Here is a 19,323-nt window from a genome sequence, read left to right as displayed (position 1 = left end):
GCAAAGCACTTGATTTAAACCCCAAAATTTGCTCACTCTGCCCTGTGATGCCTAAAGAATTGAAGAAACTGTGCTGCAACATGTACTGTGCTTTTGTACAGTACTGATTATCAATAAAATGTAATTTAGCTAAAACAAAAATACTGATTGTCAATAAAATACAATTTAGCTAAAACAAAAGGCACATTTCTGAGTAAAAGCCTCAGAAGTATTAGAGGCAGTAGAAGTGATACAGAAAATACTGATGATATTAAAATTGCAGGTTTAATTATTTTTTTTTTTAAATACCCAAACTCTCATGTTCAAACTTTCAAAGAGAATGGCAGTATGAGCAGTAGGTATTTGTTGTTACCAGCTGACACTTGTGTTAAAGAATATTAGCTAAAATATTTCTGCTACTGTGCTTCTACCAAACATGCTCTCCTACACATGCCAAAATCTGTACACCAAATCTGGTATGAAAAGGTTGCCACAGAAACCCTTCTGTTTGTATCGAGTAGCTTTCTTTGTCCTTTAGACATAAAATAGACAGAAGTGTGTCCTTTAACAGCCAGATCATCCATTCCCAGGACAGAAGTAATTCCATGGGATATGATCAAACTTACTGAAGACAGAACTAAATACAGTATGTAATCATGTAGATCACGACTGGAGGAAAACCAGTCCTATTCAATGGAATGTACCTGTAGATTTAGGAGGCCAGAATAGACCTTTCAGAATTGTTTAAAAAAAAAAAAGAAATAAAACCTGCACAAATTCTCTCATATTTCATTAGAATTTTGAATTTACAGTAACCTCAGGAATGTTTGTTTTGTACTTCAGCAGAGTTCCATGTAGAGAGCTAGGGAAATAACAGGAGGTTTGGAGGTTGGTGGAACTCCTAGAGGTAGCCCAAATCCACAAGTGTGCCATGTATATAGAGAATGTTCACACAGTCTTACTTAAAGCTGCTTAACAGCTTAAAATGATAAAAGTTCTTAACACAATTTAAGAACTTAAACCAGTTAAACTGTTTGAAGCAGCTTTTGAGTTTGAAGAGTTTGGGAGGGGGGTGATGGTGGGAAACATCCCTGCTGAGCTGCAGGCCTGGGGACAGAGCTGGCAGGGTCCCACCAAAGGGGCCCTTTTGCAGGTAAACTTTGGAGAACTGGAGGAGATGTGATGAAGAAAAGAGTTTTCTACATATTTTTACACAGAATTGTATATATGCCCAGATTGCTTTGCTTTAAATAGTGTTGCAGGCAATCTTACCGGGATGAGAGGTGTCAGCAGTGGCATCTCCCCAGAGAAACAGGGAAGATGGTGGCAGAAAAATATTGTATATGACAAGTCTTCAGCTGTGGAAAACAACTTTGGCTCATGGGCCAATGGAAGGCTCCTCAGGAGTATTGTGAAGAAATCTTCTACACGAGGTGCAAGGCAAAATGTTCTGGTTCTGTGGCTCCAGGAGTTGGAGGCAGGGAGCGAGGTGGCATGAGTGGGCCTTTCAGATGTTTTGAGGAGGAATTTTTGATTCTAAAAGATTGTTTTGGGGAAAAAGAAATGGCACGGGTGGAAGGGGAGACAGGGAGAGTTGCTTTAGTTTGACTGATCTCAAACAGCGTTAGTTGGTCATATCAGAAATGTTGTTAATATGTGAAGTCACATGTTTATAAAACAGAAAAGAAGCCATTATTTTTGAGATCTAGTTTGGTCCCTGCTGCCATGTGTGGTGGTCAGTGGTTGTATGTGTGTTTGTGTGTGTGTATGTGAGCTCAGATGGAAAAAAATGGTAGCACTGCACAGGAGTGATACTTCAGGGCAAAGGAAGAAGGCACGGGAATGGGAATTAATGTCTGAAGGGGAAAAGAGCTATGATGCTGCTTCTGAAGGCAGTGATGCCACCTTAAATGTTTTCAAACTTGGTCTGGTTTTCATTGATGCAGGCAGTGATTTACACCTTTCAGTGCAGAAAAGGCTGTAAAACAGGAGTGAATTACATTCTGTACCATTTGAAAATAAATTGCGCATTCACAGCCACTCAGGGTGAGGCCTATTTACACTTCCAGAGTGGTATATGATGAGTAAATGAAAGTTAGGCCTGTGTGTGAATGAAAAATGCCTGTTTTACCAGAGGCTGTGAAAAGAGAGAGCAAGAGAGACTTAGTGGAAATTGGAAGCGAGATTTTATTTGTTTGTTTAAAACAGTCCTATTGATTTGGAGTCAGAGGGAGCATTGCTGTAACTGCAAACTAATTCCACTGAGTTCTGCAAGGTATTTCTGGTGATGCTGATGGGGCTGGAAGTTTATGTTTATAATATGAGTTTTTCTTGTGTTCAGGTAAGTGTTTATCACGTTATATTCTTGTGTGATCGTGGTGGCATAATATTTAACATGAATGTTATCTGTCCAAAAACACAATCTTCACTGGGGAGAAACAGAGCTTGGGTACAGTTAAGATCATTTTATCTCAATACAATTAAATAACTCCTTGGTTTTCTTGTATGATAAGGAATGAGATATGCAAATGTTACTTGGTGAGGGTAAGTGCTTTCTGACTAATGACAGACATAGAAAGAAACCCTTTAATTAATGACATCTTGCTGTTGTGCACGTAACGCTAATATCTCAATATTGCTTGAATTTCAGAACGTTTCAGGATCTGTCCAAACAAATGGATATTTCTTATGGTACAGTCAGGGATTCAGCAGTGTATGAATACTTTAAAGCAAAAGGGACAAACCCTTTGGAGCAGGATAACACATTTGCTGAACTGTGGAGGACTATCAGTAAGAATAATGGGGCAGATAATTGCGTATCGAACCCTTCTGAAGGCATCAGGAAGGTAAGACTGGATCACAGGGGTTTTCATCTAATTTTTGTATCAGTGTTGTTTCTATGGAGTTATTGTTAAGTTCCAAGAGAGAAATTACAGTCATTTAAGAAAACCCTGAATTCATATCTAAAGTTCCTTTTAGTACTTTGATGGCAGATAAGAATCATGTTTTGGTGTCATGGCTTTGAAGTAAGTACTTTAGCTCTACCTAAGTCTTCAGTATGTAAGTCCTTCTTTGAATCTGGTCATAAAGTTTCTCAGTTTCTTGGGAGTTTTGATAATGCCTTTTTTAATGTCATTCTTTACATTATCCAGGTACTGACTCTTGTCCTTTTGCTCATTTGAGTTTTTGGGGATTTTTTTTCTGCTTTCATGAACTGAACATGTTGGAAACATGAGCAAAAATCAGGGGATTCAGAGAACATATACTCATTTCTCTTAATCAGAATTTAATGCAAGGTTTTTTTTTTTGTTTATTCCAAACTTTGAAAAATGCATTCGCCTGACACCGTGTTTTTACCTACATTTTGTTGCTCTCAGATAAGACTACACATTTCTTTTGTGAAACTGAGCATTGTTGTGAGATTCAAGGATTGATTTATGACAGCTTGGGATCCTACATCTTTGTGCCAAGTCCTGTGATAAAGATCAGACCATTACAAATGTCCACACTCTCTCACAGCCTGCCTCTCCCCTCTGCTTCCCATCCTGAAGCTCAGGAAAAACAGATAGTACCTTACATCAAACCACACATGTCCAGGAGCAGAAGGGATGCAGACATGTTGTAAGCTTAATGTGCTGCTTCTTTAGTGAAAGGTGTCCTCTTTATCTGCCAATTGATTTTTTCTGTAAAACAAGCTAACAGCCATTATTAGCACAGTGAATGTTTGATCAGATGTACTCTTGTCAGTGGAACACTGGTTCTGAATTAATATACATTACTAGTTCTTTATGCTTTTGTAAGTGGGAAATGATAATATGGTTGAGTCTTCCATTTCTTTTTTTACTATGGATTTTTGAAACCTTTTCTGAACAGTGAGAGGGAGAGTATCCAAAATCTACTATTTTTTTACAACGCCTTAAGGAGGGTGAACACAGTAACACAAGCTAACCCATTTCCCAATTCATTATCCTTTAGCAAAAGATTCCCAACTGTTTGCATGACTTTTGGACAAAATCTTTGTACGAAGATGGTTGTGTTTTCTCAGCCCAGGAGTATTTAGTCAAGAGTTTTGGTTCACCCTGCCTTTTCACTCACCTCCCAGATGAGCTTCCCTAAAGACCTCTGCCCTCAGCTCCAGCAGCCTTTCTCCCTTGGTACCAGGTAGAGCTCTGGCAATAGCAAGGTCTGCAGTGTGTTTATTCAATTATTTATTTAATCTGCTCAGCCCTTTATGAAAATGTGGCCTCTATTTTGAGAGATTTTGAGAGATTAGCATTTAAAGGAGAAATGGAGACATTAAGTACTTTTCTAAGTACCCTAGCATTTAAGCCAATAATAAAACAGTTTACCTCAGAAAAATGTATAGTATTTTACTTTTCTTTTTTTCTTTTATACCATTCTTATGGCAGTGGATGCTCTTTATCCATGAAATTGTAAATACTCTTATTCTGTAAGCCTACTGCATGTTGCCATTTATGATAGCTAGATTCACCTAAGCCAGAAATGTAACTGTAGATTGGCAGGCTGTTGAGAATACCAATTATATTGTCTGTATGGAACTGGCAGCTTCATCTTGTCTATGTGATAATAACTTTTCGTATGAAGTTTGATTTCAGTATTGCAGGGTGATTTTTATACGACTAGATCAACTCATTGAATTAGTGTCAACAAGCAAATTTTACTTCAGTCCCCAAAGATGACCGAGGCCACTATTTGATTAGACACCTACATAAATGGGGATTAATATAAACACAACTAAACTGTTGTGTTTATAGTTTAAGTGTCAGTCTTCCTAGCTCATGAGCTCTTTCAATAAACAGACGAGTTTTCCATGTCAAGTATTATGACTAGAAATTCTGATTTTTTCTAAAGGAGAATTGATGTCAGCCAAGGAAATGAGAGTTTCCATCCATAAACGCATACTGTTGCATGAAAGAGATGTAAACGTGCCTTAAAAATGTATTTTATAGGAAATGGGAAATCTAAATCTCTCTAGCATAAAAAGATCCATAAAACATTTTTCTGAATGAGGATTTGCCTGACACAATGCAAAAATAAATAAAAAAAAATCACTACTCTCCTTTCTTCCCTTCCCTTCTCCTCTTTTCCATTTTCTTCAGACAGTGTCACAGTTCAGCTGTGGTTACAAACAGAGCAATGCCACTTCAATGCAAAACAGGGGAGTGCTGGTTGTTTATGCTACAGGCAGGTATTTCAGGTGTTTATCTCTATTCCATCTCCCTGCATTTCATGGAGATTTTCCTACTCCCTTTGACTGTCTGAAAGTCAAAAGGATGGCAGTGGAAGAAAGTCCTGAGAGTTTTTGAGGTGTTTGGTTGCCAAGGCAGAGGTCTCTCTTCAGAGCCAGCACAGTCCTTGTAGCCACAAGCAACAGGAGGATGTTTCAGAGACAGGGGTAGGGGAGGCAAGTTGCTTTTGTTCTGCTCCAAGGTAGTTGAAAGAGGTCATTGAAGTTTGAAAACCTCCTCCTATTCACCAGTGCCTCTTCACAGCATCAGAGCAGGTTACCAGGCAAATCACCAGTCCATACAAAATACTGTTTCGCCACTTGAGCTTTCCGGGGTTATAACAGAGGATGATTGACTAACACTGTCGTAGGGAAAGTTTCTTTCTGGGTCAAACTCCAGCCAGGATCCTCAGGAATCATGCAGTGAGTTCTCCTGCCGTCTCATCCCAGGTGGACATTTGTACTGGAATCACATGCATTTCTAAGCCATTTGCACATCTCAGCAAAGTGTTTGCATAATACCCAGTGGCAATTCATTTTCAGGGTAATTATTGATTGCATCAACATATGCAATAACTCGTGGCTTTTGTCATTGTGGGCACCCATTTTTGCTTTGAAAGGATGAAGCAATATGATCCCCATGTAATGCCATATCTGCTATATATACACCTAGGAGAATTAAACTGTTGTTGCATTTTATAAAGCCCTGCTTTGGTTGAAGCTGTTCCCCTGTCCAATCAATTTGGTGCCAAAATTTCTCTGAATCCTTTCTTTTCTTCCTGTGTATCACTTTTGATCAAAAGTGAACAAAGCCAAGTAGAGCACAAAATGAGGATGCATCACTGACAGGCAATAGCACAGTAAGAATTTATTCCTTCCCTTTTTTGCTCCCCTCAAAAAGTCTCTCTTGACTGCAGATGAAAAGCAAACATTAAATCAGACTGATCTTATTGAACAGTCACTTCTATTCATTCTTATTTTGAGAGTAAAAGTAATTTAAAATTTCAATTAATATGACTTTTTTAAAAACTATTTTTTCCAATAATTTATTGTCCATAATGAATTTTATATTGTGAATTGAGGTTGTTCATCCATATGCTTTCATGGACCCTCATAAATTTTTCCATTTCTTGACCCATTTGAAGTAAAAGCAAATGCTTCCTTAAACCTGATTCTATTGCATCCGGTAGTGGTTCCTTAATTATTTTAATGTTGGAAACATTTCAACAGGATTAAATGGCATGTCTTTCTTTTTACTATAACTGTTTTGCTTCTCTTAAAGCATTTTTTTATAGATAATAAATGTTATCCAAGCGTGTTTTTTAACTACTCCACTAATGTCAATGTAAAAGTCACTTTTTGATATTTCTGTGGTACCAGCCATATAATGGGATCAGCCACAGTGACACTCTGTTCTGGCAGTAAATTAATGACAAATTTTGCACTATTCTGGCACTTACGTCTTTAGTATCATAGCTTCTTCATAAGTTAATCTGGAATTAATATTTTTTTTCATGTTATTATTATTTCTTATTATGTTTTCTTTGAAATAACATAATTAACCATCAGTAAGCCAGGACCCTTTGAACAATAGTCTTCTGTCTCCCTCCACGTTGAAGAGTGACATTATGAGGTTGCTTACTGCTTTCCTGGAGTATTATTTCCTTTGTGGTCCTTCTTATGTCTAGGAAGAAATCTTCTTTGGCCTTTTAATTTTTTTAGGGTTGTGAAGAAGAAACATTTTTCCAACATAAGTTTTGCCCAGGGGGGTCATTTTTTCTTAAATCTGTTTTCTTAAGTCTCTTAAACTAAAAATAAATCTGGTGTCTTTGATGTAAGTCAAAGTAGTTGTTCTACCTGGGTAGGATAAATGAGTGCTGCTTTGGCTGGCTTTCTGATAGAGAATGTTGAATGTTTAACCAAGTGATTTTGTTTTGTTCTGCAACATGTCTATATGCTGGCAGTCACTATAAGGCCATAGCAAAAAAGCAAAATGTGAAAGACAGTTATAGATTTAAAGTACAAAATCTAGCTTATTATTCTGTATTTAATTTCAGTCATTTTTTATTCAAGCTATCTTACTTATACTCAGCTGGGGTTTGCCACAGGCCCTTTTACCAGCTTTCTCTCTATTCTACCTTTGCAATGATGTCTGATCAGTAGAACATTTTTATGGGCCCTAAAACCACACAATTCAGGCTTTAGATGACTGAGCTTTGAATGCAAGAGCCTGAGGATGTGGATATTTGCTGTACTGTGATCAGGACTTGGTTACATGGGTAGGTACATCTGTGTTATACGTAACTGGGGAGCTTGATGTGTTTCTTGCTCGTCCATCCCATAGGTCAGTGCCAGGTCTTCCTACTTTCCCTATGGCCTGGGAGCTGAGAGCCATGCACATGTGCACACATGCATTCTTTCATGTAAAAAGAAATGAAAAGTTTAAAAAGCCTTTAAAAGTTTTGGGTTGATTTTTCTTTGAAAATAAGTGTCGATTTGACTTTATTTGGCTTTTACCACTTGCCTAGTGAAAGTATATAAAAAGTAAACATTCTTCAAACACACACGTATGTGTGCAGTTGTGTGTCTTGCACATATTTTTTTGTAGTTTGACAGCTTTTCTTTAAATTGAACAAATGATACTGCTTAGCTGTCACAACAGATATTAACAGGGAAGGGAATGATGCTGAATTTAGAGAGCAACTAAATGTTTTGTTATAAGAAAACTTTCCACACAATGAACACGCTAATAGAATGAGGTCTCCACTCTTCAGAGAAGAAAATTGAGCAAGTGGAAAAGGTTTTAGAAGAAACAAATCTCTCCTTAAGAAAAAGGGATCTTCAGAGATTCCATTTTTGGCATCAGAGAGGGGGACCAGTCTTACACCCAGCATTTCTGGGAGATGAAAGAGTTTAAGACTCAGATTCCTGTTTATGCTAAAATGACCAGGCTGTGAGAAAAATAATGTTCTACAGATGTGATGACATTGGATAGAATGATTTATGTCACTAAAAAAATATATAAAATAGATTTGAAGAGACCTGGTAGACTTTGTTTTTGACCACTTACACTTGTAGCGTGTAATTTGGGATAGCAACACTGCAGACAAAAGATAAGCAGACCTTTACAAAAGATCTGCTGTCCAGCATTGAAATTCAGTGTAGAAAACTCTGCTATATAAAATAACACACAGAAAACAGAGGCTTGAAGAATAGAATCAATAATGTGATTTTCCTGTAGTCATTGTATTATAACGGAAATCGAATATTTGAGGAAGATTCTGTTCCTCAAGTATTACTAAAAAATAGGTGAGGAATGTATTATATGTTGTCAGTGTTGTTCTTTTCTAAACTGTAAATTTGAAAAGCAGATTTACAGAGCAGTTCTGAAAGAACAGAAGATAGATACAATTCTTTAAACCAAATGAACATACAAAACAACAAGAACAACAAAAAAACCCCCAAACAAACAACCAAAAAAGCCCCTAGAGAAATGCAAGACACATGTCCAGTTTCTGTATATCCATCAGGCGAGATTTTGTTCTCTGATAGCATGGATTTTGAATAAATTCTGTGTGCACTAACAAGTGCTGCTGTCTTTGTTCCCACGAGTGCGTATTTTTAATGCACTTGAACTTGCAGTTTCCTGTCATAGGTATCAAAAGTCTGTGTACTATTTACCACAGAACATAACCTGTCTGAGATATGCAAAAGGAGGGCCTTTGATGGTCCTCCCCTGCCAGGATCTCTAGTGGGACTGATGGTCATTACCAGGGGTCCCTCACCAGGTGGGAGGTTTATCAGCACCATCACAGCTGTCAGAGGGTAAAATGGGAATCCTTGAAGCCCGTTACAGGAAGGGAAGAGAGGAAGATGCAGAGATTTACAGCTAAAAACCCAGTTAATTATAGCTACGTGATCATTCAGAAAATACCTTTGAAGAGTATCTTTTAGGCTTCCAAGAACATAGGTTGCTGGTAGAATATAGGCCAAATGCCTTGAGAAACCACTTCCTTGGCATTCTGAATTTCGTACACATCCCTGCGTTGGTAGACGTTGAAGCCTTTTCTGGGGTTTGCTTATAGTAAAGAGTGATTTGTTTGTTCTTTTCTCTTTTGTGCCACCATTACCAGATTAGGTAAACAGCCAGCTGGAGTATTACAATGCAGATATGGAAGTCTTGCTCTGATCTGGTTTCATATAATGATATTAAATTGCAAGATATTTTTATGAACATGCTGGTTTAATAAGTTGTGTGAGCTAAATCAATGACTGATTCTAACAGTAGAGTGTGGCTTCTATTTGAATAACTCCTGTAATAGGAGTTGCTTCATACTATAGTTCAGATTTTAATGACATTTTTTACTAGGATATCAATTGCTGTTTGGGGCTACATGAATCATTGACTGTTACTCTGAACTGACCAGGGAGATGGCAAAGGAGAAAGTGGACACAAACTCACACTAGTGGCATGCCCTTAAAAAATAAAATAGTATTTTCAAAGGGGTCACTATATAGGCTCATTTAAAACTTACCAAAGAGGAACATTTCTACTCTGTTTTAACTCAGAAGCAAATGAATTTGTGGATCTTTGATTGCCTTGATGCAGATAAAAGGGAAGATGGGAAAAGAGGTGGATTGTGGCAAGTAGCTTACAGAAAATCCAGAAACCATAATTTTAATCTTTGTTTCCCTGATTTCTACCCACTGGGGGATAACCCACTCATTTGATTTATTCTCATGTGTAAGCAACTGTAAGGGACTTCAGAAGCCTATGGTTTATATCAAAGCACGGTGAATTAAAATTATCTTATTTCCTCAACTGAGGAATCCAATATAATAAAACATCTAACAGAGTTTTACAAACTTACAGTTGAATTTAAAATTGAACTTACACAGAAATTGAAAGTATGCAGAGGGATGAACTAATACTGTGTCAGAGCTTCAGTCATTTGCTAGGGGAGCTTGGTGAATTGGTTCCCAGAAAGAAATATATACAGGAGTTCAGCTCACTGTTTTGCTTTGATCTGACTTAAAGAAGGATCTGAAAAAAAGAAAAAAAAAGAGAATTCTACATTCATGACTAGTCATGTATTTACCTTAGATGTTCCAGCCCATCTGTTCTATCGTTCACTAGGGGCTTAAAAACTTGCTGCTTAAATATATTAAGAAACCAATGATTACTTTAACCAAGAAAATTATTATTATTTTTACTTTATTGAATCCTTATCCAGAGATGTTTCTTTCTCTTGTGTTAAGTAAAGTGATTTACATTCACTGTATACCCCGTGTGCAGGCATTGATTTCAATCCCAATTAAGTCTGATGCTTAAGGACCACTGCATGGGTGTGTGTTAAAATAAAACAATATTTATCCCAAAACTGTGATAATAGGAGATTCTTGTGAATCTTCTTACCTGTGAAGAAAAGAGGGAAGTCTTTAAATTCAGAACATGCCTTTCTTTACAGGACTAACTTAGCTCTTAGAAAGACATTGTTTATTTGGAAGGGAAATTGGTTTTATTTACGTGTTTATATCAGCAAAACTACAAAGTTACAATTTTGGTGACTGTGATGACGAGGAAACATCACTTAGTGCTCATACTGTGCCTGTCTTGTTACACGAATGTATGGAACCAGCACATTCAATTCTCCTACAAAACATACATAAAATCTCATCATCTAAAGCAATAGATTTCATTTATAATTAATAACTTGTTACACAAACTTTACTTAAAGTTGGCTATGTTATCCTATGCATTCCTATTAAAAAAGGAAGATATTTTAGCAAAGTTTGAAGTAGATGAGGTACTGCTGGGACCGAAGAGTGTTAGAAATACATTAAGATGTTGGAGGTCTACAGATAACCTGTGACCTAAGGAAATACCACCAAGGAATAATTACAAGGTCTGGATTTGTTTGTTGGCTTGGGGTTTTGTCCTACCTGGAAATTCAGTTTAGTTTAGATTGTGTTGTGTTCATGCTATATTTACAGGCCAAGAAAGGAAATTACGCTTTCCTGTGGGATGTGACGGTGGTGGAATATGCTGCGCTGACAGATGATGAATGCTCTGTGACAGTCATTGGAAACAGCATCAGCAGCAAAGGATATGGGATAGCACTTCAGCATGGAAGTCCCTACAGAGATCTTTTCTCCCAGAGGTAAACTGAAACAAAGCTCGTTTTACAGGATTCCTCTCTACAGCCAGCAACCATTTGTGGTTCACATTAATTTTGGAATTTAATTGATAAAGGACAACGAATACATGACAGCAGAGAGGTTGAGTTCAGGCTCAACAAAGCTGCTACTTCTGCTCCACATGCATCTGGTTTGGGAGGAGGGAACAGAGGTGATGTGTTGATCTGTGGCCTCACACCTTCAAGCAGTGCTGCCTCTGACACAAAGGACTGATGTCCTCAGAGCTTTGTGTGAGGTAGAGGAGAGATTGAAGAGAGATCCTTGATTCATGCTGCATTTTGCAGGCTCTGAAGCAATGTGTTGCTCCCTGCAGTAAGCAAGCAGTAATGCCCTGGCTTATCCTTTAGGGTGTAGAGACAGGTCAAAGACTCACAATGGCACAGGAAAACAAGATTTGCCAAGTATTGCATGGGGCTGCCAAGACCACGAGGCTATAAAACCATGCCATTTAGTGATCTCTGAGCTATCAGCTAGGAATATGTTTTTCATGTGAATGTGTACACTGAAATGAAGACATGCAGTGGTGCAGGCAGAAGGTGAGCTGGTGCTCCGCTCCAGGCAAGGAACTGAAGCAAGATTTCCTCATTTTGCTCCTTCTTTATAAAAAGGAGCAAAACTCCAGCTGCCTAACTAGAGACAAAGCTGCCTCAAGAGAACAGATTGTTAGTAAACAGCTAAAACAGTTATCAAACCAAATCCAAAATGAATCATTCATGCAGAGAAGGGACACTTCACAAGAGACAAAACAGTGATTAATTAGCAACTGTTAACACAGTAATTCAGGAATTGTGTAACAGCATTGAAGTAAAATCCTTTTGAATAAAGTACATTTGCTGAAGCAAATGAGTTGGTCCCTGCTTAAACAGATTTGTATTAAGTGGTGCACAAACAGTACCATGTTTAGCCTCCTATGATTTTGAAATTATTGTGGAAGAGCAGCAGTGGAGTGGGTTGAGCATTTCACTAGTGGGACCAGCTGTTGCAGCTGAATGTAGCCAGACCAGGCATGACTAACTGGTGATTTCCCATGGAAATGCTGTTTGCATTGCAGTGGAATTTTTGACAGTCTCTTTTTTTTCTGAAGTTACCCAGTGGAGTTTACCTGCTGCTGTGAGTAGAAAGAAGTCTTGGTATAGTGGAGTCTCAGATGAAAAATAAAACACCATGGTGTGGTGTTTTGAGCTGTGGGATGATAGGTTTAAGAGTTGTGCAGCATAAGGAAAAGACAAAAAAACTGCGAAAAAGTATCATTGAAAATAATACTTGTCTTTTGAAATTTCTGCAGGATCCTAGAGTTGCAAGAAAGTGGAGATTTGGATGTTCTTAAACAGAAATGGTGGCCACGGATGGGACGTTGTGACCTGAATAGCCATACCAATGCACAAACAGATGGGAAGGCACTGAAGCTTCACAGTTTTGCAGGCGTTTTCTGCATTTTAGCAATAGGCCTTCTTCTTGCTTGCTTGGTGGCAGCATTGGAGTTGTGGTGGAACAGCAACCGTTGTCATCAAGAAACACCGAAAGAGGTCCATAACTTTTATTCTTATCACAATTAAAAGTAGAAAACACAAAAGAAAGAGAGAGCGAGTGAAAGTTGTGGGATTTTAGGTGCTCTCATGCAATAAATTTGATTTATATTGATTCGCCATACTAAGCTTTGCATATAACTTTTTGGGTGGTTGTTTCTAAGCAAATAAAAGAGCAAACAAATGTGTCTTTTGTGCACGTGGAAGGTGCCAAACTGACGGCCCTGGAGACTAAATTCCTCTATTTATTTGTAGAGCAGATACAGCATGGGCAGCAGCAGTGCAAACTTCCCCTCATTGCCCCACCAATGTGCCTCAACCCTGACCTGGAGAGACCACCTTTAGGGGTAAGAGAGTAGTTCAGAAACACGCCCTTGGCCACTCTGCTGTGAGTGACAGGGAGGCCAGTCACAGGCACCCAGTTGTGCCATCTGTGGTAATGTTTTCCCTGATCTGAGCCCCCACCCAGTGGCTGTGAGAACGATGTCCATCCTGTGCAGGCTGTGCAGCTGCCAGCCATCTGGTAGCTTCTTTCCTTCACGGCTGACCTAGGCTGAGTTTGGAGAGGTACATGAGCAATTAAAAATAAACCAGCTAGTTAAAAATTGAATAAGCCATATTGTCATGACACTGTTTAAATGCTTCTTTTGAATTCAGTTTTATTTCTAAAACTAGGAGCCTCTGAGAAAACTGACCTTCATATAACATGTTTTACCTAGTAAAATACCTCTGAGAATTTTCTTGGGTTTGAAGTTTTCATGTGCAGTAGTAATAGTTAGCAATGCTGCGATAGAATAATCAGTCCATGCTCAGCTCTGTCTTGCATGAAGCCTGTATTTGTTTACTTATACTAAATGTTTAACAAACTAACTTCTTGTTATTTTGGAGACATTGAGGCATTTGTAGGTGCTTTCATCTTGGAACAGATGTTTGTTACAAGCAAATAATAGCAGTGAGCTGCACTACAGCTGGAAAATAGTATGTAACCCATCAGTTCTAACCTGTGTTTCTCAAGTTGCAGCAGTACTAGACTAATTGACATACCTATCACCTGTAAGCAATTTTGGCAAACTGGCAACCTGATCTAGTGGATGGCATCCCTTCCCATGGCAGAGGGGTTAGAACTAGAGGATCTCCAAGGTTCCTTCCAACCCAAACTGTTCTATGATCCCATGATTTTGCCCTGCTGCTGTGTAAAGTCGCTCCTGCTGTAACCCCAAAGGTCCACCCACCTCAGCATTGTGAAGGCCTAAAGCCCAGAGGTTGGTGGTTCACTGCCCACTGTGAAAGCCTGTCAGGGCAAGGGACAGGGGTGTTGTCTGAAGTGTCCTACTGCTGCGTGTGCACAAGCACAAATCTGGCCAGACTATGCAGTGAGTTCCCCTCTCTACGCTCAGGGACTCACCTTTGTGTATCTTTGTAGACTGAGATGAAAATATGACTCAATGGCAGTTTCATATAAGGTGAAATAATTCACTTTTTCATTGCAAGGAGTTTTAAATACTCGTTTGCCATTGCTGAAAAAGGATCTGTCTTGCCAAGTTTAAATATTGTCTTTTTTGCCTTTACCCTTTATTTCTCTTTTTATAACCATTAAAAGGAGTACTACATACCCCTGCCTATTCTATCCCATCCCATCTCTTCTCCCTTCTTCATCCTTCTCCCCCTTCCCTCCAGTGCATTCTTGATCAGGGTTGCTCTGTACATCTGTACTGCTCTTTTGCAGTTTCTGTGACAAACAGTAGAATGCTTCTAAGCTTCTGTGTTTTAAAGTCTACTGAAGTCACTCACATGGTACAGCTGTGCTTGGGAAAATCACTGTGTGTGGGGCTGGCTCTGCCTTTGGAGCACAAGCAGGCTGGGTTAAGGAGGCAAATTAAACTCAGGTACAGCACGTGGACAGATTCTGGAAAGATCAGTGATGTGGGTGCTGCTGAGAGAGAGGGAACAGAGTCAGTGGGAGCCCTGGCACAAGTAGGTGTTAAGGCTGAATGAGGAAGTGCATGTTCCCAACAAGAGGGCACAGGGCTGAGCCAAGCTGGTCGGGAGGAAAACATATGGTGGGTGTGCCAGGCAGGCAGGGTGGGGTGGAATGTGAGGTCCCTGACAGGGACAGCTGGGTGCAACGAAAGGCAAGCAGCTAGAGGCACCTTTGGATCCAGCCAGAGGGAAGGGTGACTGCTACCCAGTACCATGGACAGACAGGATGCCTAGGGACTCTCTGCCCAGATGTGAGACAGCCAAACAGCTGCAATCTAAGCTCTGATCCCACTGCAGACCAGGGGCTGGGGGTTCTGGTCACAGTGACCACAAGATCCACTCAACTAAATTAGCAAATGAATGTGGCAGATATTTCCTGATAGGTTAAGAGTCAGAGATATTTTATTTATGTGCTACCAGTGAGAAGGGGTCGAAGTAGGATTGCTGATAGCTACTGCAATTAAGATGGGAAACCAAGTTTCAGAAGGGATAGTGTATATGGGTTGAAGGGTTTTGACATGTTAAGAAGGCCTAAGTTTCATAACTTTGGGAAGGATAGGATCCAGGACTGAGGGGAGCATGGAGTCCTGGGTACTCACCTGCTTGAGCCAGGACAAGTGATGTAGGGCACAAGGAGAACTTGATATCCAGGAGGAGCATGTTCAGGATATCTCATTTCTACCACTGTTTCTGGCATTTCTACAGCAAGAGCCATAATGACAGAGCTGGAGCACATGTAGCACATACAGAATATTAAGATCCACCTCTTAGCTGTATCCAATACTCCAGCCAAGTCATTAGTTCAGCAACAGCTGCAAACTCAAGTCATGCTGCCGATTTTCTTCTGCTTTTGGGAAGGCTTTGGCAAAACATGAGTGTTGTGATATCACCTAGAAATTGTGGGAACTGGGTTTTCTCCCAGCCGCTTTCTTCTGTGAAGTGCAGAGCTTGTGGAGGGTCACAGAAGAGGCTGATTTTCTTACAGTCTAACATTAGACTTTGGTGTCACCTGTGAGGCGAAGGAGAAGGTGGCAACATTTGGCTGCTGTGACCCTTAGCCTGTTAGGAGCTTTATAAATCCGTTGTACAGAACTGGAGTGGACCAGAACTGACTGAGGAGTTGTCGTGACCCACAGAGCTCTTGTGTAACATTCTCTGTTTGGCATGAGCCGCTCAGTAGGCTGCATCATGTCAACAGCTGCCAATTCAAAAAAAAAAAGAGATGTTTGGAAGAAGGAGGCACAACTGCTATGGCAGACTCATGACAGGGTTGGATGGTGTGCATCTTGCTGGAGAGAGAGAAAAAGCATTTTTTTAGAGACTCTTTGTATGTCGAGGGTCTGTGAAGTCTGGGGTTAGAAGAATGTGCACAGCCTTCATTAGCATTGGAGAAGTGTTTTCAGCTGACATTAAGGTGTTGGTTTTTTTGCCAGTTCGTTTGTCTTTTCTTTTTCCACTTTGTATTCCTTAGGCTTTTGTGGAGGTTAGGCTGAGCCAGTACATTGGTGTTCAGGGACTTAGATGTCTGTATGGTATAAATCACAGCTCTTAATTACAAGGAGTGTGAAGAATGTAGTGTTAACCGTGTACCTGGGGGGAGCAGGAAACCTGTGTTTTGAAACCTGACAATGCAACTTGGACTTTGACATTAACATGACCTACTTTTGCAGAGACGTTGTAGGAAGAGTTAGGTAAGGTGAAGACTGCCTCCAGTTGTGATATTTTTACATTATTTGCATATGAAGAAACTCTGCCCCACAAAATTAAAAAGAAAGGTAGTATTTTTTCTACCCATTAAGTCAATTCATTAAGATAAACCTCCGGGAAAGATGAATTTCCTTTATTTTCCCAAAGACACAGTTGCTATTGATTCACAATTGTGTCATCTGAAGAATAATGACATTTCTTGCTAGAAGAGTGAAGGCTGGGTTGATCTTCTGTTTCAAGATGTTGATACAAGATATTTTTATTCTATTTGAAACAGATTTATAAAAATGTTTCTAAGTATTTCTGCTTTACAAATCCTAATGTTATCCTTATTAATTCTTCATTTAATCCTTATCAGATCAGATTAACAAAAGAAAGATTAGTTCCAACATCAGGAAAAAATGTGTATCTGCAACACCATACCACATTCTTCTATTAGGGATCAAGTTTGCAATCTCAAAGTTGGAAAGATATCTAGTAGGATTAAAGTGCCTCTTTTAATTTCTAATTCAGAGAAACTTACACTTGGTCATCTTTTTCAGAACAGATTTTCTGGAATTTATAATCACCCTCTCCTAATTGTCAATACACCAGCCACCACAGTGAAATTTAGCCAGCTCATACATCTGTCTCTGTGTGTTAAAACCTTGAATTTACACAGCTGCTACCCAGCCTGCAATAGTTATACCTAATCTTTTAACTTTGATAAGCTTCAGAAAATTGGGGAGTTGTAAAAAAGTAATATTTATTCCAGAGTCTCTGTTCAGTCACTCTGTGTCCCTTTTAAATAACTGAGAAATCAGATAAAGTTATTAAACCCAGGTACCATATAAATGCTGAGCTTTTAATAATTATCTCTGGAGTTCTGTATCTTTTTATATGAGTCCTATGCATTTATTTCACAAAATCAGAAAACCATAATGTAATTTGGATCGTTTAACTGCCAAGGGCTTTGCCACATCATCAGATTGTTGGTATCTTTTATTCCATTTGACAGAATGAAAGACAGTTTTCACATCTCCATTGTCATTATGATCAAGTGTAGCTGCTTACTGCAATGGACTCCCCAGCATCCACTGTGCTCTATCAGCTGTGTCTTAGTGTGATGTGCTATTGCTCTTGAAGATTATTACTTCTGAGATCTCTTCAGAACTATTAAGGAAGCATTCCTAGTTCATCCACATATTACAAAACAATGGAAACTTATAAGTAAACATAAAATATCTTACTCTTCATGGAAAGAAAGTTGAATTCCCATATATTTCACTGTGTATGAGGTGTATTCATTAAAAAGAAATGGCAACACCCATATTAAACAAAATTATTCATTTATGCAGGATGATTTTTTTTTTCTGGGAACTGAAACCCATTGCATCTCTCATAAAGGTGATATTGATTCAGTTATAGTTACCATAGCTCTTGAAAGACAATGTTAGAATGACCTCAGGAAATTCTTGGTTTGATTCTTTCTTTGCTCAGATAATGCATGTGATAGATCAGAAATCTATTTTTTCCTAAACCTGCTGTGCTATTCCTAGCAATATGAGTGTTTCAGAAACTGTACGTAGTGCATTTGTGATTCTGAAGCACAAGAAGATTTTGGATTCTTGTTGGTTAAGAAACAGCATAGTTTTCCATCTCCTGAGTTGCTCCTAGTCATTGTCTCCTAACTTGTGTCAAATTTATAATTTATTAACAATCACAGTCTTCACAGCTTAGTTTGCTATTTGTTAACTTTCTCATGCTTCTGCAAAACTATTTTGTTCAGTAGACTCTTTTCACTTTTCTGGTCTTACTTTGTATTTTTAAATTATTAAAACAGGGCAGCAATTCAGGTACTGTCCAGAGTGGGAACTGACTCATGTACTAGAAACAGCATCTTATAATTCCTGTTTCCTGCTACTCCAGGTTAATAATATTTTAAATGTATTGAATCTCAGAAAGTCTAGACTCTGCAGGCTCTATAAGATTGTGGGGAGGTAGCAAAATTACTCTAAAAATTATCACAAATACCTTGGCTGTATGCAGGATGAAAGAAAGAAAAGCTGTATCTCTGGCCAGGGCAGCCTTGTGTGATCTGCCTTAAGTTCCCTTGTTTCCATGTGCAGTGATGTGCAGCCTCCAGCCTACCTCAAAAATCCATACTTCTAGCTTTAGCAGTCATGAAAGTTACCCGCTAAGACTCTCCTCTGGTATTAGAAGAGCCTGAAACTCAGTGTACCTTAGAAATGGAAGTATGAGCTGGCAGACACGAGTCCAATGGATCAAAATTTGTCACTGCTAAGAGTTTTGTTTTGCACCATATTCATCTCACTTGAGTTCTCCAACCAGATACTGTTCCATGGCAACTGAGGCTTCTGTACCTTCAGCTTGGTGTCAGCAGTGTTGGGTTTGATTATTAAAGAGTCTCTTGTTTTCACCATTATTTTCACTTTCCTTTTCTTTTTCTTTGTCACTTCATTTACCTTCTCTCCTTTGTGGTGTTATCTTTTTATCTGATAATTTTATTCCCCCCCCCCCCCCTCCAGGGTGGTTCCTTTTCAAAGTGAAAGGAAACATGAGATCATCAAACAGATATTTTATTTTCCCTTCATTGCATGTTCTCTATATTTTATCTTGGTTTTATTTTAAGTTATTTTTTCTGTATTTTAATGACATGTCTGAAATCTTTGTACATTTTTTTGC

At 38.9% G+C, this 19,323-nt stretch overlaps 1 protein-coding gene across 5 annotated transcripts in view; it reads left to right on the top strand.

Annotated features, from left to right (window-relative positions):
- The window catches only part of GRID1 (glutamate ionotropic receptor delta type subunit 1), a 512,549-nt gene that overhangs the window by 478,090 nt on the left and 15,136 nt on the right, over nucleotides 1-19,323 (top strand). For 3 of the 5 annotated variants that reach the window (XM_064662441.1, XM_064662442.1, XM_064662444.1), the window contains exons 13-15: nucleotides 2,630-2,825; nucleotides 11,222-11,388; nucleotides 12,711-12,951. In XM_064662441.1, coding sequence (XP_064518511.1) covers nucleotides 2,630-2,825; nucleotides 11,222-11,388; nucleotides 12,711-12,951 — 604 coding nt within the window. Of the gene's footprint in view, nucleotides 1-2,629; nucleotides 2,826-11,221; nucleotides 11,389-12,710; nucleotides 12,952-13,206; nucleotides 13,299-19,323 lie in introns of all 5 variants that reach the window. The other 2 variants (XM_064662445.1, XM_064662443.1) reach the window with 2 other exon arrangements.

This window comes from Pseudopipra pipra, chromosome 8, assembly GCF_036250125.1.
Source record: "Pseudopipra pipra isolate bDixPip1 chromosome 8, bDixPip1.hap1, whole genome shotgun sequence".
NCBI lineage: Eukaryota > Metazoa > Chordata > Aves > Passeriformes > Pipridae > Pseudopipra > Pseudopipra pipra.
This window is presented reverse-complemented; position numbering and strand designations above follow the sequence as displayed.